This window comes from Anomalospiza imberbis, chromosome 18, assembly GCF_031753505.1.
Source record: "Anomalospiza imberbis isolate Cuckoo-Finch-1a 21T00152 chromosome 18, ASM3175350v1, whole genome shotgun sequence".
Taxonomy (NCBI): Eukaryota; Metazoa; Chordata; class Aves; order Passeriformes; family Viduidae; genus Anomalospiza; species Anomalospiza imberbis.
Genome location: NC_089698.1, coordinates 4,503,063 through 4,530,611, shown reverse-complemented (window position 1 = coordinate 4,530,611; position 27,549 = coordinate 4,503,063). Strand labels below are relative to the sequence as shown.

At 44.3% G+C, this 27,549-nt stretch overlaps 2 protein-coding genes across 8 annotated transcripts in view; one reads left to right on the top strand and one right to left on the bottom strand.

Moving 5' to 3' along the window:
• Window positions 1–528: 528 nt before the first annotated feature.
• Window positions 529–12,716, bottom strand: ANKRD13A (ankyrin repeat domain 13A). 2 transcript variants are annotated; one of them, XM_068208673.1, is made up of 16 exons: window positions 12,419–12,550; window positions 10,889–10,942; window positions 10,182–10,314; window positions 9,946–10,070; window positions 9,456–9,501; window positions 8,684–8,827; window positions 8,098–8,293; window positions 7,464–7,530; window positions 6,451–6,532; window positions 5,706–5,764; window positions 4,936–5,072; window positions 4,496–4,653; window positions 3,954–4,058; window positions 3,616–3,767; window positions 3,339–3,403; window positions 529–2,609 (listed from the first exon to the last, which is right to left on the bottom strand). In XM_068208673.1, exons 2-16 carry the CDS (start codon window positions 10,895–10,897, stop codon window positions 2,411–2,413), a joined length of 1,677 nt encoding a protein of 558 aa, XP_068064774.1. In that variant the 5' UTR covers window positions 10,898–10,942; window positions 12,419–12,550; the 3' UTR covers window positions 529–2,410. The 2 variants fall into 2 exon arrangements, with proteins under 2 accessions (XP_068064774.1, XP_068064773.1); XM_068208672.1 differs by lacking the exon at window positions 10,889–10,942 and having other exon boundaries at window positions 12,419–12,716.
• A 590-nt stretch (window positions 12,717–13,306) lies between these two features.
• The window catches only part of GIT2 (GIT ArfGAP 2), a 25,270-nt gene continuing 11,027 nt past the window's right edge, over window positions 13,307–27,549 (top strand). For 2 of the 6 annotated variants that reach the window (XM_068208666.1, XM_068208664.1), the window contains exons 1-15: window positions 13,308–13,464; window positions 17,837–17,970; window positions 18,464–18,576; window positions 19,256–19,361; window positions 19,677–19,763; window positions 19,910–20,040; window positions 20,496–20,590; window positions 21,209–21,254; window positions 22,108–22,159; window positions 23,281–23,353; window positions 23,678–23,775; window positions 24,067–24,178; window positions 24,640–24,782; window positions 25,503–25,652; window positions 27,254–27,502. In XM_068208666.1, coding sequence (XP_068064767.1) covers window positions 13,341–13,464; window positions 17,837–17,970; window positions 18,464–18,576; window positions 19,256–19,361; window positions 19,677–19,763; window positions 19,910–20,040; window positions 20,496–20,590; window positions 21,209–21,254; window positions 22,108–22,159; window positions 23,281–23,353; window positions 23,678–23,775; window positions 24,067–24,178; window positions 24,640–24,782; window positions 25,503–25,652; window positions 27,254–27,502 — 1,713 coding nt within the window. In that variant the 5' untranslated portion in view covers window positions 13,308–13,340. Of the gene's footprint in view, window positions 13,465–17,836; window positions 17,971–18,463; window positions 18,577–19,255; window positions 19,362–19,676; window positions 19,764–19,909; window positions 20,041–20,495; window positions 20,591–21,208; window positions 21,255–22,107; window positions 22,160–23,280; window positions 23,354–23,677; window positions 23,776–24,066; window positions 24,179–24,639; window positions 24,783–25,502; window positions 25,653–27,253; window positions 27,503–27,549 lie in introns of all 6 variants that reach the window. The other 4 variants (XM_068208668.1, XM_068208667.1, XM_068208669.1 and 1 more) reach the window with 3 other exon arrangements.

Sequence of the window (27,549 nt, the reverse complement as noted above, 5' to 3'; positions counted from 1 at the left end):
TTGGACTCTGTTTACACAACAGTCTTGGCCTTAAACAAAGGCCAAGACTAAACAAACTCAGAACCCTCTGCCCCTCTCTTATAAGAAGGTGCAGAGAGAAATTAATAGGGTTTCCTGCTTTTCACTGCCTTAACGCCTGTGTTCTACTGATTCCCCCTTTTCAAGGCAGGGAGATTCAAAACTTGGCTGAAAATGTCCAAAAAGTGGTTCTGGGGATTGTGTCTGATCCACACTAAGCCAAAACTACCTTGGAGAATTTCATAGATGATAATGTCGCTTTAATGTACAAAAAGACAGATAATTAGTAAATAATAATAATTTAAAAAAGGCTCCAAATACAGTGTGAGAAAAAATACCTGTGTGTGGTGTAATGTGCAGTACCTTTGGTTTTTCTTCCAGCACACAGAGCATGTTCATCTTACACTGAAAGGGTTAAGTCAGGCTTTAAGAGAAGTAGTACCTGGCTGAGGGAAGCAGGGCCTTCTAGTTTTAGCTGGAATGATACAAATGTCCAAGCAAAAATAAAAAAAAAGCTAATCCAATTTATTTTACAGTCCCAGACTAAGAAGCAGGAGCATAACAAAACTTCAACTGAAAGTGCTCAATGTTCTTTAGTTTAAATATAAAACCAGAACAAGTCAGCTGAAAAATGCTATTTTTACCCCTCTTGTAACCTTTGAAAAGCGTAGCAGAAGAGAGGCAATGCCAGGCAGGCGGGTTTGTAAAGGCAACAGCACTCTTTATTCCCACTGGAGGAATGCCCATGGCTCCATCTCCTACCTCCCACCCTGTCAGGAGCTCAGCACAAGGCCTATTCCCTTTTCCCAAATGTGACAGTCACAGGAATCCCCTTTGCAAAGAAAGAAATTCCAGCCCAGCCCACTGCCCCTGTGCAGGACAGTCCCCATTCCTGCAGCACCCAGGAAGCTGGTTTTAGGGATGCAAGTTGTGCCAGGGAACAAAACCAGCGTGGAGAGGCCAGTCCTAGAGAACACTGAAGGAACTGTAATCATTTCCTATGTAAAACAATGGATTATTGGTTTAAAATAGGGTTCCAAGTTACCAACTGCCCCACTGGTTATGATCAAGTCCATTTTAGAGCGATTTTACATTGGTTAATTAATAGTTGGTCACCCAGAACTGCCCTGTTTAGCCTGAGGAACAGGAGCAGTGTTAGGAGCAAGCTCAGCTGTACCAAAGGTTCCTCCAGCCCTGCCAACCAGAGCAGAGGGATATTGCTCACATTTAACAACTGTAAGGCTTTCCTGTGGCTGTTCATCATGTACCTGTGGAGTGCACTTGAGAGTCACAGTGTGAGTACTGTAAACACCGAGAGGAGTGCAGATAAAAGAGCTACAAAGATCCTGTCTGGCCAAAAACCTGAGGAAAGCTGGTTAAAACAGACCTAGGAATCGTTACAAGACCAGTTTGATGAGTGTAGGCCTAGTGGTTTGGTTTAAAATCAATAAAAATATTCAGGTAAAAAAATAGATGTATTCACATGAAGGACAAGTGCTGGGGTTTTAAAAATCAACACACGTTTCCCTTGCAGAATTAAAACTTCTCTTCCAACAAGGACACATGAAAATCTCCCCTGAATTCTTTTCCTGGCTGCATTTAGCACCCACACTCAGCCATGCACACCAAGAGATCCCAAAGAAGCACCTGTACCTATCTCTTAATTTCTTGCTGCCCTCTGAGCAGGGGAACGAGCTGGTTTGGAATCACTGCAGAAACTGCTGCTGTACTGGACAGATGGTCCCATTTCAGCATCTAAAATTTTACTGGTTACTTGTTTTGTCCTTTTTCAGAAAGCACTAGTTTAATCTGGAGCTTGGATGAGCTGTTCAAGTATAAAATTATCCCTCTTAAGCCAAAAATCTCAATTACTAGAGGAGAGATAACCATATCTAAACAAAACTAACAGAAAACATCTGTCAGCATGAAAAACTACTGTATGTGTGTATAGGCAGGGAGATGCTCTCCCATGAAACAGCTGGAAAAACAGGCAATGGCTTTGAATTATTAAGAAATAATGAAGCAGATGAGTATTTCTTTGGTAAGTAATTAAGTTTCCCTCCTGAACTCCCCATAAATCAGGCTTTCAAGCTTTACTGCAATCCTACATCCTGATTCAAAGCAAAATTTCCATCTGCTCTTCAATAAATAAGTTTAGATAAAAACATTTCCTTCAAAGCTAAGACTGCATGGTTGGAGAGCCAAATGTGGAGTCCTCTGATCTACAACTCTCCCAAACAAAAATAAATCAGGTTTTTGCAGCTGATGCCAACTTAGAAGGCAGTAAAATGTTTCCTTAAGCAATCCAGGAGTGGTCTTCAGACTGACAGCTCTGACAATCTCCAGTTTTACACAGATTTGGTCATCCCTGCTTCAGGAGGTCACTCAGGAGCTATTTTTCCACAAGAGAGAGCTGTAAAACTTGCTGAAGCTCTGCATCTTCCCTTTCCCGACGCTGCTTCTCCTGTTCCTCCTGCTCCCGCACAGACAATTCCATGGCAAGCTGCAAGTCCTTCTCAAAGCTGGAGGCTTCACTGGAGCTGCTGCTGTGGGAGTTCCCTGATCTTGCCAGAAAGCTCTCCTGCAGTGCCCTGATGAAAAGAACAACTTTGAGAAGTAAAAGAGACAGAGCCTGTCTCATATTCTTTGCAATGATCCTTCCTGGCAACTATTTTAGACGCACAAACCTGAAAATCTCTGCCAGAGGGGAGAAAACAGTTTAGGATATGAGATTCCCAATGTCAAACACAGATTCATTTGAATCTTTCATAGATACCAACAGCTCTATTTTCAATGAGCCTCTAAAAGCATCCTCACCTGGTTTAAAGGATTTTTCATGTACAGAAGAACGAAGATTCAGTTCTTGGTTTCTTTGCATTTAACTGCAGAAAGACTCCACAGACACCAGAGCCTATTTTTAAGTGTCCATTAAATCTGTGTTTTTAAGGATTACATAAGGATTTTGAAAAGAAAGCAAGCTGCCTTGAAGTGTGCAGCCTCTAATAACCAAACATTCAATGCAGAGGGACCAAATTCAGAGTTTTAAGAGCAGAAGAGAAGGACTGGGTTTGTATGTTGGGTAAAGAATCTGTTGTGTGCACAAACCAGCCCCACAGCTGGAAAGAACTACACAACATAAATCAGGGAGGCCCAGTTTGAAGTTCTTGTTTCTTGGAGAAGTTGGAAGAATCACAAGAAGAAACCTCAAGTTTTGTGTATTTGTTCATATACACAAAAAATAATTGCCAAATTGGTTCATGCTACTGCTGGGGGTATTTTTTTCTGTCACTGCATGGTTTGATGTGAAAAAAGGTACTTACTTCTGATACTGCATGTTGAAGTCTGGGAAATATGCAACTGCTCCATTTGAAAGCTCCCCCAATTCCTAGAGATGGGCAAAGAGACAATTCCACAGCAGTTATCAGATCTGCAGAGTAACTCACTGAAAGTAGCCCTTAAACCACCTTTATTTCTTCTTTGAAACACATTCTTTTTATCTTCTAAAGTCTTAGAAAAAACTGATCCTACACTGGTTTCCTTCAGCTCTTGCTGCACAGTCCTTGCCCAAGCTGCCACTGTACAGACCCCAGCACTTACATGATTTGCACCAGATTCCAGCAAGCTCTGCTGGATGGCAAACTGCATGATCTCATTATCCTCATCCTGCACATGGATGTTCCTGCCATCATCCTGGATGTGGTAGCATTTGGGGATCTCAAACACCGACTGGTCGACCTCGAAATTAGCACCTAGAGCAGGCAAATAAAGTTAAAAATACACCGTGCCCTGTTTGTAACAAGTTGTAACTGAAAAGATTCTGATTAATGTTTTTGCAGTAGCACCTTGCAGCTCCCCCTGTTCCATTCCCTGCAGTTCAGTTTCTGTCTCCTCTGTGCATTCCAGGGACAGGGATGTAAAAAGGTGGGATCCCTTACCTGCATCACTCTGTGCACCTCCAGGAGAGGTTCTCTCAGCTGTCCTGCAGCTGTTGACATTTTCAAAAGTAATTCGGGCATTCAGCACGTGAAACAGGGGAATTTCTGTAAGAGTACAAGATTTCTGTCAAAATGAGAACTCCTATTTGCTTCCACACCCATATCAAACCTTTACATGTTTATGGGATATATTCCACAACAGCTTCCTATAATGACAAAGCACAGAGGAACTCGCCTCACGAAGAAGGTGGCTTTAGTTAATCTCAATCTCTCTTTAAATTTCTTATTTTAAAATAAGATTTGCCAAATTTAAGGCACTGAAGCTAAGAGGAAAGGGGCTGACAACAGCTCATTTGCACAGAAATGACATCGTCTTTAAAATTATATTTCTGGATTTACTCCAGATGTACAAAACAGTGTTTTAAGTAGCAGTGAGACAACTAAAAAGCCAATAAGTTGTGGGGTTTTTTTGTAAATAATATATTGCAAAACCAAAGGGAAAAAATGGACAAGGTGTTACTATAAAAATTGCTCAACATTACCAATTTTGACAGGAAATCCTGGTGGAAATTCCAGAGTGATGAAATCCCTAAGTCTGGCAAAATGAGCACTGGTTCTGGCCATCAGGTCAATGATTGGAGTGACTTGTTCCATAAGAGACAAGGGGAACTCTTCACTCATCCATAACGTTGCTTTAAATCTTAAAGACAAAGTAGGATAAAAACATCCTAAATTCACAGTTTAGGAACAGATGCAAAGCAAAAGAGGCACTTGGGCAGTGACAGGAGGTTACTAACAGTTTACAGCACCAGCCCAAATGTTTGCTTTGACTCAGTGGAATTAAAAATAGAATATTTCAAGATCTCTCTTCTAATCGTGAAAACTGGGAGGAAAACCACACTGGATATTTGCAAAAATGGTTTCCAGGGATCAGATAACTGGAAAGACACAAACTAGAAATAGTTAAAATGGTATTTCTCACTTCTGTGTTCTAACAGTGACTTCCTTTGGTCTTCCTATGTCTCTGCCTTTCAAATCAAATTCCGGGTTGAAGTATTCCTCCAGAGTAATAGCAGTGGGATTGTTGGTTGCAGCATACTCTGTAGTCCTGGATGTACTCTAGAAGGAAAGAGAGAAAAAAACAACCCAAAAAGTGCTGAACAGACGGTGGCTACTACAAGAAACTTTTAATTTACCCTTTGTGAAGGGTAAGTGCCCTATTTCGGGCACAGTGACACACAACCATAAACACCAGCTGTTATTAGACTGAGGTTTTATTCTGTTTTACCGAGGTTAAAAATCTCCAAATTTTTAGAGACGTGAAAAATCTACTTACATACTTTAAAGCTGGAAACCAACTAGAAATACATGCAGAAGCCACAGAATTTCCAGGCTCCAAATCCTTTAGTAAAGTCAAAACTTGGATGGAGAATTTGAACCCAAAATCTCTAAAGCCCTGTAAATGTGCAATGCCGTCCTGACAGAGAGCCAGCAAATCCATTCCCCACTGTTCTTTCACAGTTTAGAAGCAAGGGAGCTTCTAAAGCCACGTGGGATCATGGAATGGTTTGGGTTGGAAGGGATCTTAAGGTTCACCTGTTTCCAACCAAACAAAAACATCCTCAGGGCAAATGAAAGCCTCATAATGAAAACTGCTGCCAAACTAAGGAAACAAGAAGTGAAACAAGAGGTGACTCCACACACCAGGAATTCCTACTGGCACAGTGACCTGTGCTGACATCAGACACTCACCTGAGCACCACATTCATGCTCCACTGTCCCCAGGAATGATTCCAGAGGGTTCCTATCAGCTTCAGGTAACAGGAGGGAAAACAGAAACAGCCATTAGTATTAATTAGCAGTAAAACAGGCACTCGGGCCAGGCTTCCCACCCAAAGGGAAGTTGTTCAGATCTCCTGTGAGCTTTACCAGGCAAACCCAGGACCTACAGCTGATGGTATAAAACAGGTACAACACACAGAATAGAGCACGGATTTTCAGTGGTTTCTATGATTAGCAGACACCTTCATGAGTCCCAGTGCCTCAGTGCCCCAGGGTAGGAGAATTTCCATATAAAGTTACTGGCTGGTCAGCCTTTACTGTAATTCAAATACCAGAAGAAATTAGTAGACCAAAACAACAATTCCAAGCCAACAAAGCCTCTGTGAATCTTATATCCACAGCCAAAGTGAAATAAGGGCAGGAATACATTCCAGAGCAGAAAAGTGCAGCCTTTTAAAACTGTCAGTAAACTTTCAACAGGTTTGAAGGGTTTTTCCTTCCTCTAAATACAGCTTTAAATATACCTTTAAATGAGATAAAACCAGGTTCATTTGTAGGTTAAGAGTGAAATAATGAGCTGCCTCAGACACAGAACATATCAAAGAAGAGCAAGAAGAGAATTTCCTTGTTTGTCTGCCCAGTACTTCAGACACAGAGGAGGTGTCAGACAGCCAAAGGGTTCTATTTATTCCCTATTTTCCTAAGGGGAAGATACCTTTATATCTCCTCTTCTCCTCTTCTGTTAAATGTTCTGTTCTGATCCGTGTGATCACGTTCACGTTGTTTGCCATGTAGACCTTCCAAAAAACACAGGGACAAAAACCAAGCAGCATCACAGGTTAAAAAAAAAAAAAAAGTTCCCCAGTAAAACGTCATGTACACAAAACTAACCTCAACACCAGACAGGCATTTCCAAGAGATTTTAAGAGGGAATGGAAAAGATCAGTCAGGGAACACTATTTCTAATCAGAATTAGTTAGAAGGCCTCAGAAATTATATTTTATGACAGTTTAGTTCTGCAGGAACACTAATGAACCCCCTGTCCAGCTGAACAGCCCTGCAGTATTACCAGGAAAAACCCTCAGATAAATGTAAAAGCTACTCAGCACTTACTCTTCCGGTGAATGAAATTACAAAATGTAATTTATTGCACCAATTCCCAAACCTGGAGTAAACATAGAATCAGGGAAATTAAATCTTGTGATTCTGAACCTAAATTCCTACCATAGCAAGGTTGCAAAATCACCTTGAATAATACTTCAGTGAGGTGAAATAGAGGGCAAAAGTGGTGTCAGGAGGAACAATTCTAAGCAGCTGTGATTCATGTGCAGGGCAGAGTCCAGCTGATGAATTCATGGTGCCACTCATGGCTGCTGGTCCTTGCAATACTGTTATTATCAACAGGTTCCTCAACTTTCACCCACTGAAACAATGGCAGTGCTCAAGAGTGACTTGAGTGCCAGCCTTTGGAAGGGAAGGACTGCAGGCAGCTCTGCTGAATCTTCTGTCCCTCCTCTCCCCTCTTTGATCCCCCTGGTGACATTCCTGCACACAGGCTCCATCCCTCCCACAAGCCTGGAAGTTCCTCACTCCAGCCCAATTCTGCTGGCAACACAAAGAATGTCCCAATAGGAATTTTGAGACCTGAAATAGTCAGGAAATAGAGAAAAAGCACAGCCAGACTTCAACTTGCCACAAGATCTGTCAGAAGAACAGAACAGGCTTTACCTTGGCTTCATAACCATTGACACCTTCTGATTTTTCTGTCCTCCATACCCAGAATCCAGACGTGGTTCTGACAAAAAGAGAACACCATAAGTGCCCACACAGCTGCATTTCTATACAGCCTCCCAGCTAGTTATTCTAAATCTCATTTTAAACAACATTTGACAGATTGTTAATCCCAGATACCTGGATAAACAGGTGTAGCCATGAAGAAAGACGAATGTGTGTCTGCTAAAAGCCACACTGTGCACATTTAAAGTATTCATGTGAGAGTTGACTTATTTGGTACCAAATCCAAGTTCTTGTCCATCAGCTCCAGCACACGAATTTGAGTGAAATGCAAATTTGCAGACTCAATCTTAGAGGCCTTTTCCAACCTTAATGATTCTATCCCACTAATATGATAAAACTGGAAGTTTTCTGCCAATGATTTCTTTCAACTGGGAGCTTTTTGCCAAGCAAGAGTGGCAATTTGACCAACCTAAACTTCTTTATCTAGCGATTTATGAAGCTTAAATTAATTTCAGACCTAGCCCTAAAAGTTTTAATTAGCAAAGCTTTTGCAAGTTTGCCATTAAAGCTTTTTTCAGACGTAACATCAAGATGTTTATTTGCTAAGAGAAACTCTCTGTCTTACCTTTCAAAAGCAATGTTTTTGGTATCAAGGCACGTGCTGATGATTGGAGATGTAAGGCGCCTCTCCACATCTTTCCTCTTGGGCGTCATCGATCCCAAAGTCAAACGCTTCATGTGCTGGGAGATCTCAAACCTCTCTGTCGTGACCAACTTGTCATCGTGGTTGATCTCGATCAGCTCTGCCCAGCCACCAGTGTCTGGTGGAAAAGGCACAGGTGGGAAAGTTAAAAAACTCAGTAAGTGCTCCAGGGTGAAAAGCTGGTATCGTGTACCGAACCCAGGTGTTTCTGCACTCAGCTGGGATCAAACTTAGAGATGGAACTAAAATTATTTTTTATAGGCAGGGCAGCAGAAAAGAAGGAGCAAAACAGTAAAATACTGACATTTTACCCCATCACCAAATTTTTACCTCAGATTTACTCAAAGCAAAGAAGTTACGCCATCATAAAACAGTATCTCTATGAGACACAAACAAAAGCATAAAACCTTTATAAAACACAAGAGGCCTTTTTTGTGTAAAATCAGGATTTCTCACTGTGCTCACACAGTGTTTGGGGGTCAGTGGTGCAGACAGGTGAACTCTTTACCTTCTCCCTTGAAGATGACAGTCCTCCTGCCCCTCTCCCAGCTCATGTTCTCAAAGCCCAGCAAGGTGATGTCCACACGCAGCTTGGCCCGGCTCTTCCAGATGCGGCACACGTCGCTCGGGCACACCCTGGAAACCAGGGGCACTGGGAGAAAGGGGAGAAATGGAAAGGGAAAACGTGCAAGAGGTGCAGCACAGAGGAAATCAGATCAAGCACAGGGGCTGCTCTATTCCTGGGAATGTCATTCCAGAGGAGGTGAGACACTGATCATCTTCAGCTTTAAGAACAACCAGCTTAAGGCAAAAATGGCCTAATTTAAAGATGAATATGAAAAGGAAGAAGATATTTGTCCAGACTGCAAGGTTTGAAAAGGCATAAACCCCGTGCCTGGTAGTCCAATAGTTTGATATTTGAAATATTTAATAAGCTGTGAGGCCTAGTGTTCATTCCTTTCAGGGAACAGCAGGTACTTCCCAAACAACCAGTGCACCCATAGATGACACAGAATCAGTCGTGGATGGCCAGGCACCGGTAAAAAAACCCCAAGAAAAGTCTTCAGCAATTGCAACACCACCTAAATTCTCCACTGCCAAAACCCAACCAACCAAACACACAGGAAACAAAGAATAATTGTGCAACAAAAGCACAAGAGGTCATTTTGAGATGGAGAAGAGGAAGATTGTGGGGAGCAGATATCTCCCTGCCTGTGCTGCGGGACATTTGTAACTCATTTTTACAGCTTGGAATTGGTAACAAGGAGCAGGATTCTTACCCCAGCTAGTGAACTCCCATTTCATTTCCACATAAAAGTCAGGAGTCTGCAGAAGGAAAACACCTGATGAATACCTTATGAAATAGTTTGACATTCAGTACAGCATTTCCTGTGAACATTTTAGATAAAGGAAAGAAAAAAAGGAGAGCAGAAGTGGAGAAATGATTAGCCAATGCTAAAACTGAAATTGAAAGTAGCAAACACAACAGGCACTGCCCTGTCCCTGCTGCTTTGTGGGGAGCTGTTCTTCCTTGTTTTACTGGAGGGGCAGCAATGTCTTCAAAATTCAGCCTTCAATATTGGAGTACATAACAAAGGATTTAAATAAAGTCAAGGAAAAGCCTCCATGTCCCTCAGCACTATGGAATATGCAGGTTGGATCAAAACACAATTGCCCAGCTGATTGCAATAATTCACTTAACTACTTGAATGAGAATTCAAGCAGTGATTTCAGTCTGGAGTGAGAGTTTACACTTCAATAAATCATTACCTCATTAATCTTCTGCAGTAACTCGGGAACTCCTCCGAGGGTCATGGAGGTCTGCTGGTAGTCCCGATGCTGCAGGATCAGCTGGACCATCTCTGGATCCCCTGTGCTGACAGCCTCATGCAAAACTGAAAGAAAGCCAGCCACCGCCTCGTGTCACTTTGCTTGCTGACCAAAATTCCATATAAAATCACAGAACACCTGCTGCTGAAAGAATGACACCCCAGGTTGCTCCTCACCCGTCCATCCCTGCGCGTTCTCCTTGGTCACATCGGCCTTGTGCTGCAGGAGGACCTTGGCAGATTCGATGTAACCCAAGGAAACAGCCAAGTGCAGCAAGGTCCGGCCCCGTGGATCCCGCTGGTCAACATCCTGTCAGTGTCCAAGAGAGAAGTAACAGAGCTCATCAGAGCCTGCACAAACAGAGGGCTCATCCAGGAGTCAATATTCCCTGCCATTCCCACGGATCCGCTCCCAAACTCTCCTGCACCGCCCTTCTGCGGGGCTGGCTCGCTTCCCCACGTGAATAAAAGGAGAAGCAGAATGGGGCCTATTAAATGACACAAAATCTGTAGGACAGGAGTTCTTGTTGATGCTTTTCATTGCTTTTTCTGTCATTGTTTCCCCTCTGGCTCCCCCCAGAAGGCTCATGAGGAGATGGGAGTTCTCGTCCGTGTGCATCACCCCCACGGACAGCCGAGAGCCTGAGACCCCACAGAGGGCTTAAACTGTACAACAAAATGGGGGGAAAAGGGAAAAAAAAAAGGCAGCAGGACATAAAACACGGCCTTTGGACAGCACTTTTGGAAAGGACAGAAGCAGATGGTGTTTCACAAAGCACACACAGCACAATGAGGAGTGAGGGCATTCTCTACAAGTCACTAAAATAAAAAATAAACTACACAGGCACAAATATCCAAAACATGCAAGCACAACATACTCATACCTTACACATTTTTCACTATTAGCTTAGAGATTTGAAACAGAAGAGCATCTATAACTAAAGGAAAAGGGGAAAGTCAATAGCAGAATGAGAAAGGAAGGTTATTATGCACGTTAACAGCGTTATCTGACAGCTTCAAGTCAGAATATCTCACAGAGAGGGGGAAAGCTTCACTTTCAAGCATCGTCTCTTCACTTCTGGGGTGGAACATTAATTAATTTCCTTCCCCATCTCCTGCAGCGCCAACACTGCAGCCCCAAAGAGCTCCAAGGGTCCCTCCCCACTGTATTTGTTGCTGCTCCCTGGTCCCCACATGCCCGACCCCGTTTGCCACTCCAGCTGCAGCTGGGAAGTGCCTTTGATCCCTTCCCGCGTCCCTCCGGCAGCGGGAAGCTCATCCCAAAGAAGCAGGGGAAAATAGATCTTTGGAATACTTAAAAAAAAAAAAAAAAAAAAAAAGGCATTTAAAAGCAGGTAAAGGAAGAGACACGGTCCCATCTTCACACGCTGCTGGTTTCCACAGGGAATGGAAGGAGGAAGCAGCATTCCACAGGTGGCAGCTGCTGAGTGATCCCTATTTAACCACAAACTCTCACAGGCGTCAGAAATAAACACACAGGAGCAACGTGCCAGTGAGGTTAAAGATTTTGTTAACGCATAAGGTGACATAAATGAGATAAAAAGTGACTGCATTCCAAAGATTCTCCCAAACCAGGGCAGGAACATGCTCTAAGCAGGAATTAGTAAGTCAGGTGCACTGTTAGAGCTGCAGGTGACAGTCAGGAGGTGGCACAGCCGGTCTTGGGCTCAGGTACTTGTGGTGTCAGGTATAATTAATTACTCAGCTCTGCTCATTAACTGTACCTCACTCTAGCCCCTGTCAGAGCTTTTCCACAGCAGCTCAGCCAGAAGGATTTTTGCTGCTCAAGCTCTGCTGCAGCTTTCAGGCCATTTCCTTACGTCATCATGTCCCAGAGAGGGGACAGCTTTGTGTTTGCTACTCTCCAGCATGGAACAATGATCCTTTTTTTTTTTTTTTTTTAACCAGAGATGCTGAAAACATTCCAACCAATATAAAAACTCTGTCCCCATTCTTGGGCAGCAACAAACCTATGAGAACGGATGGTGCTCAGCAAGGTGGGGGCTGGTTTGATGTCCAGCAGCAGCAGCCACCTTTGCTGCACGCTGCCTTCCCATTAAGACAAACACTATTTATTGCTTTAATAAATAAATTAATGTCCATCACAGCGGCTCTCCTTGAGCTCTCCTCCACAGAGCTACTCTGCAGCTACACCGGAACGCTCAGAGCAAAGCTTTACAGATGGGAAGCCAACGCTTAGTATCTGACATAAAAGTATATTCCTACTTCTTACATCACTCCCACACCACAAATAAACAGGCAACCAAGTGCAGGGACCCCTCAAGCCCAGCGAACGCTCCTGCCAGTACCAGCAGGGTGCTTCTCCCTGGCACAGCAGCGAGCGAGGGCCAGCAGCCCCGCAGCACCCCCGCAGGGCCCGGGCCCCCCGGTACCTGCTCGTGCAGCTCCTCGTCCAGCCGCCTGTAGTCGTTATTCCACACCAGGACGTGGAGGGGGAAGGCGCTGCTGGCCCCGCCAGGGGAGCTCATCCCGGCGCACACCTGGGGAGCGGCAGCCGGGGCCCCTCACTCTTCCCTCTCCGGATGCCGGACACCCCAGGTTACTCAAGCCCTGACCCCTTCAGCTTCTGGTCTCTCCTGGCACCCACCTGGCCCAGGTGTGCGTGTGCGAGCCCGGGCCACAACCCCCTAGGAACCGTTCGCCCCTCTCCAAGGGGAGCCCCATGCAAAACCCCACCGCGGGGGTCTCCCCTGCCCCTGGTGCCCCTCGCAGCCCCCCGCTGCCGAGGGTCTCCTCCCGGAGCCCGCTCAGCGCCGCTGCCGGGGGTCTCCCCGCTCTCGCCCCCTCAGCCGTCCCCGTCCCTCCTCCCCGTCCCTCCGGGGACGGCTGGGACGAACCACAGCGCGGCCGGAGCAGGGGGGCTCCTCGCGGTCCCCCGCACTCCACCGCCACCGACAACCGCACGGAAAGCGGAAGCCGCTCCCCCTCCCCCTCTGCGGGCGGACAGATGGAACGTCCCGCCCGCAGCTGTCCCATTGCCTTCCGCGCGGGGGGAGCGCTCAGCGCCGGCTGCTCTCACCCCGCCTTCGCCCGGCCTTGGTTTCGCTCGCCCGCCCGCCATGGCGGGTAAGGGCAGGGCTTGCTGCACAGCGGCCTCTTCCACCAGGCTTCCGAAGCCCCATCTCTCCCGTCACCTCGCCGAGAGGGCGCAGCGAGCGGGCGAGCGCGGGTCTGGGCGGGAGCGCTCGGTGCTCGGCCGCTGAGCCAGAGCGCTGTTTCAAGGCAGGCGCCGTGCCAGGAGTAAAGATGGCAGCGCGGGAGGCATGCGGAGCGGCACAGGGTGGCTCGGAGCGCATGCGCGGGGCCGGCCCGGGGCTGGCGGGGCCCGTTACCGGCCCCGCTGCCGCCGCTGCCGCCGGTCCCGCGATGGCGAAGCGCCTGAGGAGCAGCGAGGTCTGCGCCGACTGCAGCGCCCAGGGTAGGCACGGCACCGCCACCGGCACCGCGCGGGCTCGTCCCGCGAACCCCTCTCGGGCCGGGGGCCGCGGGGGCGCCGCTGGCCCGGGGGTGTCACCGGCCCGGAGCGGCCGCCGCTGCACCTGTGATGGAGCGGGATGGTTTGGGTGGGAAGGGACCTTAAAGCTCATGGGCAGGACACCTTCCGGGAGCCCCGGCTGCTCCAAGCCGCGTCCAGCCTGGCCTGGGACACTTCAGGGCTGGGATATAACTCCGTGTCCGGGTGTCCGGGTCCCGCCGGCACCGCCGCGCCTCCCGAGCCCGGGGGAGGCAGAGCTCCGGGGAACGTCCTGTAGATCTCCGGCGGCGTGGAAGGAAACGCGGAGCTCCCCAGTTTAGGAAGGAGGAAAGCTGACAGAAATCCACCTTCCAGACACGGGGCTGAAAGGTGGGAGGAGGGCGTAGGCTGGGAATGTGTCACTGGAAGGGACCAGGGCTGTTTTGGGAGAGCCGGGAAGGCCAGAGCGGGGCTGGGTTCGGAGCTCCTCATCCATTCCCGTATGCCCAGGGCCAGGGGGGAGGTAAATTGGGAGTTGTCCCACGGCCGGGGTTGGGTGTGGGTGTCCCAGACTTCCAAGGAAAGTTGTGCTGAGGTGTCTGGAGATGCTCAGGGAGCAGTGTCTGTTCTGGGCTGACGCGTATCCCACTGCAGGTCACTTTGGGAGCGTATGGAACCAGACCTGGTGTTTAGAAAGGCTGTTGCATCTCCTGACCATCTGTAGTTCGGCAGCTCTTGTCTCTAAAACTGTCATGCTTTATTTTATCAGCTCTGTCTGTGTCTTTTCTGTCTCTCTAGTTTTTGCTGTTTGTGTTCTGGGCAGGTTCTTCCAATATAATTAATTAATTTTGCACGTACTGAAATCAATTAAAACACTAATGTAATAATACATTATTATTGCATGTGTAATGTAGATGTCTGTGTAATGTAGATAGCACTTGAATTGGCAGAAGATAGGACATGGGAAAAGGGAGAACAACTTTTATTAAATCTGAGTTATGTTTAAAAAAATGATTAAAATTCCAAATGAACTTCCAGGAAGTTACTTTCTTCTTTTTACAGAAGGAAGTCTTCCCTGTGTGGGTTGTGAGGCCCTGGCACAGGTTGCCCAGAGAAGGTTGCTCCATCCCTGGAAGTGTCCAAGGCCAGGTTGGATGGGGCTTGGGATAACGGATGGTGTCCCTGCCCATGGTAGGGATTGGAACTGGCTGAGCTTTAAGCTCCCTCCAACCCAAACCAGTCTGGGATTCTGGGATTCTACTTGTACCCCTGTAGAAATCTGGTTTTACAATAAATGGAGCTGGCATCTCTCAGGCAGGCAATTGTCCCTATCTCACAAGGTAGCCTATCTGTGCTTGCACACATCAGGGGTGTTGTGACTGGGCGATAAAGCTGTGTGAATTGTGTTCCTTAAGCTCCTCGGGGTATCAGAATCACTGTCTGGTAATCCTGTAACCCTGCCTTTTATCATGACATTAGAGCACTGCCAGCTCTTTACTTACTTACTAGAAATCCGCTGGCTTGTCCACATATTTAAAGAAATCTTTACTTTACTTATTTACTAGAAATCCACTGGCTTAGCCACATATATAAAGAAATCTTCATTTAATCTTTTTGTAAATAAAACTAATCAATCCCTTCCTTTAGCTAAATCAGAGGGTTTGTCCGTGGCTGCAGAGGGGCTGTGTCAGGAGACCTGGGGGCTGCAGCCTTTGCACCAGGACGGGTGTGCCCGGCACCTGCATTAATTACTGCTTCCCCTGGAACCTCATCAATGCCCCCTTTGTCTCTGCCCAGGCGGAGTGGAGGGTTTTCTTTGACTCGGGGTGATCTTACAGGAGCTCTTGTGCTGCACTTCCTATCCCGAGGCAGGAGCTCACTTCTCAAACCCTCGGCCGGGTTTGTCTTCATCTCACGCTTCCTGTTTTGAACCACCCTGCAGGTTCCTGAAAGCGCCCGCCCGGCCCTGCAGCTTCTCCCCCGTTGTCTTTTCTATCAAAACCAGCGTGGGCAGCAGGGCCAGGCTGTGACCACCCCTGAGCTGAACACTGAAAGCTCTCAATTGCTTTGTCCAGCTCTGGGCCCCTCGCTCCACGACAGATATGGAGAGGCTGGAGCGTGTCCAGGAAAGGGAATGGAGCTGGAGAAGGGGCTGGAGCACCAGGAGCAGCTGAGGGAGCTGGGAAAGGGGCTCAGCCTGGGGAAAAGGAGGCTCAGGAGGGACCTTGTGGCTCTGTACAGCTCCCTGACAGGAGGGGACAGCCGGTGGGTCATGCTCTGCTCCCAGGGTACAGGGACAGGAGGAGAGGAAACTGCATCACACTGTGCCAGGGGAGGCTCAGGTTGGACACCAGGAGGAATTTCCTCATGGAAAGGGTGGTCAGGGACTGGAAGGGGCTGCCCAGGGAGGTTTGGATTCCCCATCCCTGGAGGTGTCCAAGGAAGAGCTGGACATAGCACTCAGTGCTCTGGGTTGGGTGACAAGAGGATGATCAGTCACAGGTTGGACGCAGGGGTCTTTCCCAACCTCAGTCATTGTGGGATTCTGTGTATTTTGGTACTGGCTTAAACGTATTCTGATCAAGTCCATAATTAGGTCTCTCTTAAAAATTACTCAAATTCCAGGACAGAGACTTCATTGCATTAAATTTAAACCTGAAGTGTCCAGGGGCATTGGGTGTTGAGGTGGAGAGAAAGTTGATAATGCAGAGCAATGCTGACAAACAGCCTGGGAATGGGCAAGGGAAAGGATCCCTAAGGATCCCATCCGTGTGTGATGAGGTTGTCTCTAACAAGAAGGGACCAGGCTCATTAATCTGGACGGCTGCCTCAGTTTGGGTCATTAGGTTGCCATGAAAGCTTCTCTCACTCCATTGCTGTTCTTTTTCTTCTTGGAAATCAAAATTGTTAAATAATGGAATGATTTAAAAAGGAGTTCAATGTGCTTGTTGTAATTTGTTTAACAAATTGATTATTTTTTGTCTTTATAACAAATAACAAATTTGATGGTTTTTTTTTTTTTTTTTTTTGCTTTAATTTGGCCCTGGGCTGGGCTGCTTCTGGTGGATCAGGAGATGCTGCTGTCCCTCGTGGCTCGGACAGGTTTGCCTGCATTGCCTGCAGCACACCCAGATCATCAACTCTGCTCAGAAACTGTGATCACATCTTGTTTGCAGGGATTCAGTCCATTTGTTGTGTGGGTCAGAGGAGACTTTTCCATATGATGCACCGGTGCTCAGATGTGTTCTGACAGGACTCAGAAGTTCTCTCATCAGATACCAGGCTCGCCTTGTACTCACTTATTTGGCCTCAGACTCATCTCTGCATTTGAAATTAAGATTTTTCTAAAAGAAAAGAGATCCTGATTTCCTTTTTTGTTCTCCTGGGATGTGCTGGGTCTGAAGCTCTGTCTGGCTGCTCAGTTGCCTGTTCCTGCAGGGTTCTGGCACGTTGAGTTTCACGTGTCACTGACAGAAATTGGAATTTCTTCTGGAGACTGAGCTCTGAGCAGCCAAGGGACCTGTGTGGTGTCCTGTGGGCATTTATTGTTTCAACCTAATCTACCATTCCTGCTTGATTTTATGCCTTTTGATATTTGTAGCTCATATATATTATTTACTACTTCACTTCCCATCAGTTTTCTTTCTGGGCTGCTTATAAGATGGTTCAGCTCGAATCTGGTGAGAGATGAAGTTATTTTGCTTGAAGAGTGTTGGATTTTATTGAGCCTTTGACTTGGCACATATGTATCCTTCTTTATTATGGCACTCTTGTGTGTTTTTGTTATACAATTTGGAAATTTAAAAGGCATCGTTATAATATAGAACTGAAAACTGAGTAGTAGATGGAAAGGCTGAGTGCTGTGGCACCTTTGTGTGTAGATTTTGTGTTTTTAAAAAGTATTTTTTGACATGTTTAAAAAAATCCAAAAAAAACAGAGTTTTTTCAAAGGGCAAGTAGGCACTGTTGTTAGGAATATTTCTGTGGGAGTCCACAAAATAACAAGTAAAGCACTTCAGCATGGTGATAAATTCAATGTCCTGTTAGGTTTAGAAAGGAAAGCATTTCCACAAGAAGAACTGCAAGCAGTGGGGCTTTTCCCCACATTTCCACTGCAGATCTCACTGTCCTTGGGATCCCACATCCCCCATGAGTTCCAGGACTGGTGTTTCCCATTTTCCCAACATCCAGAGCCCCAGCAAGGCTGTGGCATTCACAGGCTCACACAGTGGCTAAGCAGGCAAGGTTAAAATGCAGAGCTGCTCATTTTAGACTCTGCTTTTGCAGCCCAAGGTCGTGTTGCTTCCTGTGTTATAATGGATGGCTTCTTTTGCAGATCCTTGCTGGGCATCCATAAACAGGGGGATCCTGATCTGTGATGAGTGCTGCAGTGTGCACAGGAGCCTGGGCCGTCACATCTCCCAAGTGAGGCACCTCAAACACACCCCGTGGCCTCCAACACTGCTGCAGGTACCGAGGAGAACTGTTTTCCTCCGTTAAAACCAGATACAGTGATTTTTAATGGAATTTAAATCCCTGAACTTTTTTTTTTGAGCTTTTTAGCTTTGTTTTTCTAAGTTATTCTCATCTTGTTTCTCTTGTTTTGTTGTGGTGGACCACTAAAGTCAGAATTACCTTTGCATTTTGAATTTGTTACCTTTGCTTTGAAAGGTCACTTCAACTTTTCTTTCACAGTACATCTGTGAAAGAAATTCCACAGTACATCTGCTTCAACCTGAATTTTCTTTTCACTGTGGGTGCTGTTGGGAAGAGCAGAGAATTGTAAGTGGGTTCTCACTAAATTCCACATCATATGTTGTGATATCCCAGTTATGATATCCTGCAGGTTACAGATGCTGGCACACAGAGTAGGAATCTGTTGGCTTGATACCTGCTTGAAAATAATTACAGATAGTGGATTCATGCAGCCAGCAGCAAAATATCTGTGTGTTCTGGCTTTCAGATGGTGGAAACTCTGTACAACAATGGTGCTAATTCCATCTGGGAGCACTCCCTGCTGGACCCTGCCTCCGTGATGAGCGGGCGGCGCAAGGCCAGCCCGCAGGATAAAGTGCAGTAAGTGAGAAATGCAGAATTGTTATCTTAGAGAAGTGGGATTATTTCATTCAGCACTGACAGGGCAACAAGGAATCCTTAGGAACCTCGATGTGTTTGGTAGCTATTTTTTTCTTTTATTTCCAAGTTGGTTTTTTTAATTTATACCAGAAATAGGAATACAGTGCTTGAATTCTCTGAATTGTTGATTCCTGTTGAATAGTGAGAACCTTTGCTTGCACTTTAGTCAAAGGACTTTTCACTGTCATATGCTTCAGTTAACTGAATGCTGCCAACAAAATGGAGTTTGATTGAGGAATTAAATAAAAGTTCAGAGATTTTTGTCCCTGACTATGGTGCTTCATTTTAAAATGTAAATAACGGCGTAGAGTAAGTGTAGATCTTCAGTTGACATGATTTTAAAGTCTCTATTTCTTTTAAGAAACAGACACCACATGCTACAGTCTGCAGATATTTGATGGTTGTAACAGACCTTTTCTCTGTATAGTCAGACAAGCTGCACTAGGTTGCTTTTTAATGAAAATATTTTTCCATGCCTAACTTTGCCATCAGCAACACACAAATCTCTGATTCAATCTTCACTTGTCAAATTTTTCTTTTTCTGGAGCATCTGTATTACTTATGAAAGCACTGATATTTCTTTCCTTTCCCTTCTTGTTGCCTGGATTTCTCTCTGCAGTCCCAACAAAGCAGAGTTCATCAGAGCTAAATATCAAATGTTAGCGTTCGTGCATCGCCTGCCGTGCCGGGAGGACGACAGTGTCACTGCCAAGGATCTCAGCAAGGTCAGTGCCTCCTGGGACAGCACAGGCAAATCTCACTCACTTCCCTTGCTTGCTTTTGGCTTAATTGTTTCTGGTTTTCTGCACTGTTACATAAATAAATAAAGCTTAACTTCAACTTGAAGCCCCTTTTTTGTGGTTATCACTGGAGGTGATGATTAAGAGGCATTAATTGAGGTGAGCTTGGAGAAAGCCCTTTACACAAAAGAGCTCTAGTGAGAGCTCTGCATACTCTGGTTTCTCAAAGCATGGCTGAAAAACAACTGCTGAATCACAGTTGTTGCTGCTGTGTTAAATGTAATTCTGCTTCTTTTTCAGCAACTCCATTCCAGTGTGAGGACGGGGAATCTGGAGACCTGTTTGCGGCTGCTCTCCTTAGGAGCTCAAGCCAACTTCTTCCATCCTGTAGGAACACTGTTTTCATTATTTTGGTGATATACAGTCAATTCCAGTTCATATTACTTATGCTCATTTCAGCTGATTCGTGTTATATTTCAATTTTCTACTCAGAACTGTTGGTTAAGTAGATATTTTTCCTTAATCTCTTGCAGGAGAAAGGAAACACCCCACTGCACGTTGCTGCTAAGGCAGGACAGACTTTGCAAGCAGAACTATTGGCAGTTTATGGTGCTGATCCTGGCACACAAGATTCCAATGGGAAAACTCCAGTTGATTATGCAAGGTAGGAGTCTCTGATATCCATAAATCACATAATGGGCCTTCTAAGATACGTTTCTGTCCTGAAATAATTTGTCTGCTAAATGCTAATAATACTTTTTCCAGAAAGAGTGAGTGAGTAAAAATGAGGAATAAGTATTTTCATCAGATCACAGCCTGTGTTCTGTGTGCCTGAGCCATCAGCTATGGTGCCAATGACACAGGCTGTGCCAGTCTAGCAGCTCACAGGAAATCAATGAGAGAAAAGTTTCTGCAAGTCCAGGCTCCAGGAGTGAGGGTTAGCTCAGGAATTGCTGTAGGACTGTCCCAGACTGCAGAGATGGGTTGGGGCACAGGGGGTGGAACTGGGCTGAGTCTGTGATGGGTTGATGCACCAAACACGTGCAGCGTTGGCTTGTACTAAATGTGCTTCTCTGACCATTTCTGTGTGTCACTGACTGCCCCTGTCCCTGTGAGCAGGCAAGGGGGGCACCACGAGCTGGCAGAGAGGCTGGTGGAGATCCAGTACGAGCTCACAGACAGGTTGGCTTTCTACCTCTGTGGCAGGAAACCAGGTGAGCACCACACCTGCACCCTCAGAGCTGTCACTGTCACTTACAGGACATTCAGACTGTGCTGTGTCTTATTTGTGCACTGCACTTTTTGTATCCCTTCCAAATAGTCAAATAAATTACACTGAACCAAAGAAAGTATAAGATGCAAGACTGGGGATGATACATTTAAAATTGGGATAAACCTGCAGGGTTTTAAAGAGATATAAATTAAAAACAAAATCCCTTCCTGGTTTTCCACAAATACATGTTCTTTATGTACTGTAGAAACTCTTCCAAGTAGTTTCTTCTAATTGAAGTGCAACAGCAGGGGAGTGTTCTGTGAAGTGGGTGCCTTTTGAACACAAGGACACTTAGAGATTTTTAACCATAAAGGTACCTGTGTTAGAACTTAATTTTCTTTTTTAATGGAATTTCAATATAACTAACAAGCCTTAATTGAATCTTTGATAACACCTGGATATCATGGCATGAGCCCTCTTTAATAACTTGCCTAGTTGCCTGTAATTAGAAATTGAGTAATTACATGGAAGATAAATTATTTAGTGTTGCCTGATGCTTATTATTGAAAACTGTAGGCCAGTACCAACCTAGTAAAGTGCAATTTGTTTTCAACTCTAGAGCACAAAAATGGGCAGCACTTTGTTATACCTCAGATGGCAGACAGGTAAGTTGCTGATTCTGTTATGTGTCTGAAAACATCAGAGTAAAAGAACTCTAATAATGAAGTTTTCTTTCCTTTCTGAAGCACCTTTTAAGCTAGTTGCTAGTCTAACTTATTTTTATGTGTGGTTTTTTTTATGTGTGTTTTATTTTTATTAATCTTGAAACCTTTTTTCATAGAAAGAACATTGGAATAGCAACAAATTCAGAAAATTATAAAATTAATGTAACAAAATCAGAAAATTATACTTATACAAAATAAAAATATTTATTAAAATGTAGGGAGAAGGTGAGACAGTTCTGGGAAGGGAGCACATATGGGGAATTCCTAAGAAGCAGATTGTGGAAATAATTTAAGGACCAATTGAGAATTTTCCTGATTTTTTTATTGCTTTTAACTTTTGGTTGTGATCAATGAAATCAGATTTGTATAAGAAGTATCAAGTACTAATTTTAAGTTCCTGTTTCTCTTTTATTGCTGTGCAATTGGAAATAAGACGGCTGTAAGTAAACCACTGTCCAACCTCCTGCTTGCAAAACTTCTGTGAAAAACTTCAGTAACTTAAAAATGGTGTGGGTAAAAACCTGTGGGTATTTGTATTCCAAAGAATTTTTGGCATTGCTTTGTTTTACGTTTAAAAATGTTTGTGAAAGAAAGGTCAATAATATGCTAATTGTGATATTATAGTAGCAATATTAATAACATCAGTGTGTTAAAAACAGTGCTACAATACTGAAATATTAGAAGGTTTAAGGTAAAAGTGACATTTTAATCACTGAGTTACCAAAATGTAGAGTTTTGATGTGTAGAAGCCATGAAATGCTGTAGATGTAATGATCACTTCTTGTTTTCATAGCAGTCTGGATGTATCAGAACTGGCAAAAGCAGCCAAGAAGAAGCTCCAGTCTGTAAGTAAAGCTCCTTTTCTAGATGTGGCAAACTCTCATCTCTCAGGCTCCCTAGCACAAGTATCTCTTGACCCATCTGCTGTAGGAGCAGCTTGAAACACACAAATACTTTGTGAGCCTTCTCTGTTCGTGGAAGTCCACATCTCCAGTGCCATTTGGTACCTCATTCCCACCGTGCCTCTGCCTCACCCCACACACAAAAGGTCTTTTTGTGGTCAGATGGGAGAGGGAAAAAAAAATCCATTGACCAGGAAAGGAGGAGTGTAGAGCAGGATGGTTGTGTCTGTACCTAGAAATGGGGTGGCCATGCATGTCTGCTGCCTGTGCAGGCTGAGAAAGGAGCTTTTCTGTGCATTACAGAGGCTGCAGAAAAGAGCAGAGTTGTGCTCTTACATTTTCTGTTATCAGAGATCTTACTGGCTTTCATTTCTTTTCAAACTGTAATTATTCTCTGTTCGTGGAAGTCCACATCTCCAGTGCCATTTGGTACCTCATTCCCACCGTGCCTCTGCCTCACCCCACACACAAAAGGTCTTTTTGTGGTCAGATGGGAGAGGGAAAAAAAAATCCATTGACCAGGAAAGGAGGAGTGTAGAGCAGGATGGTTGTTTCTGTACCTAGAAATGGGGTGGCCATGCATGTCTGCTGCCTGTGCAGGCTGAGAAAGGAGCTTTTCTGTGCATTACAGAGGCTGCAGAAAAGAGCAGAGTTGTGCTCTTACATTTTCTGTTATCAGAGATCTTACTGGCTTTCATTTCTTTTCAAACTGTAATTATTCTCTGTTCGTGGAAGTCCACATCTCCAGTGCCATTTGGTACCTCATTCCCACCGTGCCTCTGCCTCACCCCAAACACAAAAGGTCTTTTTGTGGTCAGATGGGAGAGGGGAAAAAAAAATCCATTGACCAGGAAAGGAGGAGTGTAGAGCAGGATGGTTGTGTCTGTACCTAGAAATGGGGTGGCCATGCATGTCTGCTGCCTGTGCAGGCTGAGAAAGGAGCTTTTCTGTGCATTACAGAGGCTGCAGAAAAGAGCAGAGTTGTGCTCTTACATTTTCTGTTATCAGAGATCTTACTGGCTTTCATTTCTTTTCAAACTGTAATTATTCTCCTCTACCCTTAGCTAAGCAACCACTTATTTGAAGAACTTGCCATGGATGTGTATGATGAAGTTGACAGAAGGGAAACAGATGCAGGTGAGTGAGACTTTGTGGATTAAAATAAAACAAGTCTGGATTGTCACTTTACATCCAGGATTCCAATGCAAACACGCTTCTGTTCAAGTGCTTCTGTATTCAGCAATTACTGCTGAGGGGAGTTTCTTTGTCTTGCATTGCCTGAAGGGAATGTAAATTGAAAAAAATCTTGTGTTTTTCACAAAGTAGACAACCCTCTGGGGAAAAGGTTTCCTCTGAATGGATTGTGTTTGTGTTTGAAATTGCAGTCTTTTATTTGACAAAGAAATACTGTCAAGCAGTACAGAAAGGTTATTCCCTGTTCTTTTTTTTCCTCTGGAGCAGTTTGGCTTGCTACTCAGAACCACAGCACACTCGTGACAGAGACCACTGTAGTCCCTTTTCTTCCTGTAAATCCTGAATATTCCTCAACCAGGAATCAGGTATGAAATCTTAATACTGTAAAAAATAATATAATAATCCAGGTAATATAACAATCCAAGGAAACCGAAGTAATACTGCTTTACTGCATTTCATTATTGTAGAAGAGTTGCATCTACTTGGAAAGAGGTTAAAATCATTTCACATTTCCTCTTTAAATCACATTTTCTGCAGTAAATGTAGTTAACAGTCAACTCCAAGTGTGTAGTTCTAGTTTTTTTTTTTCCTGGGGACTCTGCTGTTCTTCTGATACAGGATGTACTTTTCTTTCCTCTACATTATTCTCTATTTAGGGAAGGCAGAAACTGGCTCGATTTAATGCCCACGAGTTTGCTACACTGGTTATAGACATTTTAAGTGATGCCAAACGAAGACAACAGGGGAATTCCCTCTCTGGTTCCAAAGGTGAGTGAGCTTTTCTTGTCAGCTCCTTTGCAGGCACTTCTTCAGCAATTTAATCACTCCCAGAGCCCCTCAGCAGAGCTGAATTATGAGATCTATGTATAGTTTTCATATATATTTTTCCCTCTGGAGACAAAATACCAAAAAAATATTTTCTAACTTTTAATATTTCCCTGTATTTTTCATTTGCATGCTAACATCCATTTGTCCGATGTAGTCTATTGTTTGGGTTTTTTTTTTTTAATTTATATGAATTTTATTAAGCTATTAAAGGATTCCCACCACTTTTTTTAACTTGCCTATACACTTAGAAGAAATAAAAATACAAAACCATAATATTTTGAAGTTTTGGACAGTAATCATTCATTCCTCCTAGGTGGATTTAAATTAAATTTTTTTCCAAATTATGAACTTCTATTTCTTCTCCAGACTTACTAGTATGTGTTTCATGTGTTGATCTGCAGAAAATGTGGAGCTGATACTGAAATCAATCAGCAATCAGCACAGCAGTGAAAGTCAGGACAATGACCAGCCTGATTATGACAGTGTCGCTTCAGATGAAGATACAGATTTGGAAACAAATGCAGCTAAATCCAACAGGCAGAAGGTAGGATTGAAATAGTGATACAGCCCCCAAGTGTTAGTCATAAAGGTAATTTGCATAAATTATCAGACAATTAATATTTTAATTAACTTTGTAATTATGCCTCAGTCTGTGAACTTTCTGAAATGAAATGTTGTTGCTTAAGGAATTTATATTGTAAAAAAAGAAAAGCCTCTATAGAAAAGTAATGTGTATGGCTGGAGATAAGATACAAATTTAATTGCATAGGTGAAATAATTGGATCTGCCAAAAAGCTCTAAATCAGTGATTCCATGTTATTTCACAAACATTTACTGCTTCTTACTGGAGAAATACTCACAGGAGACCAACAGTGCCCAAGTGAGTTAAACCATTCCTGGAGGAATGCAGAATGGCAGCAAAGGGCATTAAAACCTGGTGGTTCTGCTTTAGTCTTCACTGGAAATGCACACTGGGTATTTAGCAGTCTGCCTTTCATAACTTTGCAGTTCTTTATTGCATATTTTTAAAAAGTCCTTAAAAAACAGTATTTTATCACTGAAATGCTGATGCAAATATTTTTAGAGGAGCTAAGAGCTGATTGATTTTCTAGAGGACTTTAAATGATTCTGGTTAATGGCTCTTATTAATTTCAACTTAATTTGAACTGTGATGCCTTTATAGTAAGTCCATGCAGAGCTGTTGAAATTTGATGATCTCGTTTTCTTCCTCTTAATGGTGTAAATATTTTTCTCTTTTTCCTAGAGCTTGGATTCAGACTTGTCAGATGGACCAGTGACTGCCCAGGAATATATGCAGGTTAAAAATGCCTTGGTGGCTTCTGAGGTGAAGATTCAGCAGTTAATGAAGGTGAACATCAACCTGAGTGATGAGCTGAGGATTATGCAGAAAAAGGTAACGGAGGAACTCCTCCCTCCAGCTCTTGGGGTATCTGAAGTTGTCAGAATAAAACTGCTGGAACTGAGGATGAAATAATCCGGTATTAGGATAGTGAGAAAACTCATTTTGAAGTGGAGCTGCTTTGGGATCAGACATGAGACTATAAATTTTATGTGCAACACATGCTTTGAATGTTGTTTTTTTGTGGTGCTGGTGGTGATCCAGCCCTGCAAATCACGAGGATGATTTGACTTATCTCAAAACTTTAGCATCAGCTTTCCAAGTGACAGGACAGTTGTTGCAAGTCCTGAGTGGTTTTGCTATCATGCTTCAATATAAGCAGCTTTAAACGATGAGAAATCAGGTGCCAGCACATCTGATGTGTGTGCACTTACCTATATTATTGTGGGGTAAAGGCTAATTTATATCTGAGTTCACTATCCTATCTGGCTAGCTAGAAAGGGCTGGCTGCTTACCCTCTGATTAATCCCTTTAACTAGTGTTTAAAATCCCATTTTCCAAATACTTACAATTCTGCAAGAGTCACATGTAGAGAAAGTTGTTCAGGCTGTAGGGTGGACCTGCTGTTCTGGGGCAGAGCAGGGATTTTGGGGAGTGGTGGAGCTGTTTGCACCTGAGGCTGAGCTAAGCCAGCAGATTGGGATTATCCCTGTCTGTTAAGGGCCAATTCTCTTCTATTCTGTTGGAATGGTGAACACTGGGAGATCTCAGGGTGTTTCCTTGGTCTTTCAACAGCTTGTATTGGTTTCAGCATTTCTCTTGAATCAATTGAATTAATTTTTCACTTACATTGGGTTTCTTTAGACAGATATAATAATTTAGGGTAAAAAAAACCTTTGGGGCCTATGAATTAATGAGGCTTTAGGATATTTTCGTGGTGTAGCAGAAGGGAAACCCTTGCTGTCCTGCAGTTTTACTTCATCTTTCCGATGTGTTAATATAGCAAACTTACTCCGAGTCCACAAAATAATCAGAATTGGTGCATTTTTACTATCAAATAAATACATAATATTAAAAAGCTTTTAAATGCTTTCTGTTGGCTTCTTAGATAGCAATAGCTGATGCCTAATTTTCATAAGCTAAACTCTCCTTGCTTTGCAGAGCAAGCTCAAGTTCCTTTGTGCTGCCTCTGGTGTCTGTGCTGCAGTTCTGGCACTGGCAGATTTCACTGGCCTTATGTTAAAGTCTTCTAGGTCCTTGTATTGGCTGCTGCAATGGATCCCTTTGCTTGGAAAACTGTTGTGTTGGCAGTCCTTCCCCCACAGCCTCATTCTATCCCAGGATTCCTGTGCCAGTAGAGCAGGCTGGAGGAAATGGGTCGTGTGTTTTTGAACTACAGCAACCAATTTTAACATCTAACTTTAGTTTACATCCCAGCAGCTGCTGGAAATCAGCACCTAAATATTTCCAGATCTGGAACAAAGGTGTTTCTATGCTTGTACCAAGCAAGTCAAGTAGATTTTGAAAGAGAAATGAGCCCCCAGGCAGCAGTACCTGGATTTTAGGTACGGCTGACAAGCGAGTGTTGCGTGGTCACTTTGCTTTTGGCACTTGCTCTTAGGAAACCAAATCCCACTGCTAAACATTTCTTTCAGCTCCAAACTCTACAGAGTGAAAATACCAGCCTCAGAAGACAGGCCACAACCAATATCTATCAGGTGCAAGGTGGTTCTGAGTACCCAGACCCCAGCAGCAATTCCTCCCTAAAGCGGCGCCCGTCGGCCCGGGGCAGCAGGCCCATGTCCATGTACGAGACTGGCTCAGGGCAGAAGCCCTACCTGCCCATGGGGGAGGTCACCTACCCAGAGGAAAACATCACCAGGCTGCAGCCCTTCCCTCCACACGTGAGTAAAACTGCTGCTGCTTCTGCATTGCCTCTCACGTTCAGCTT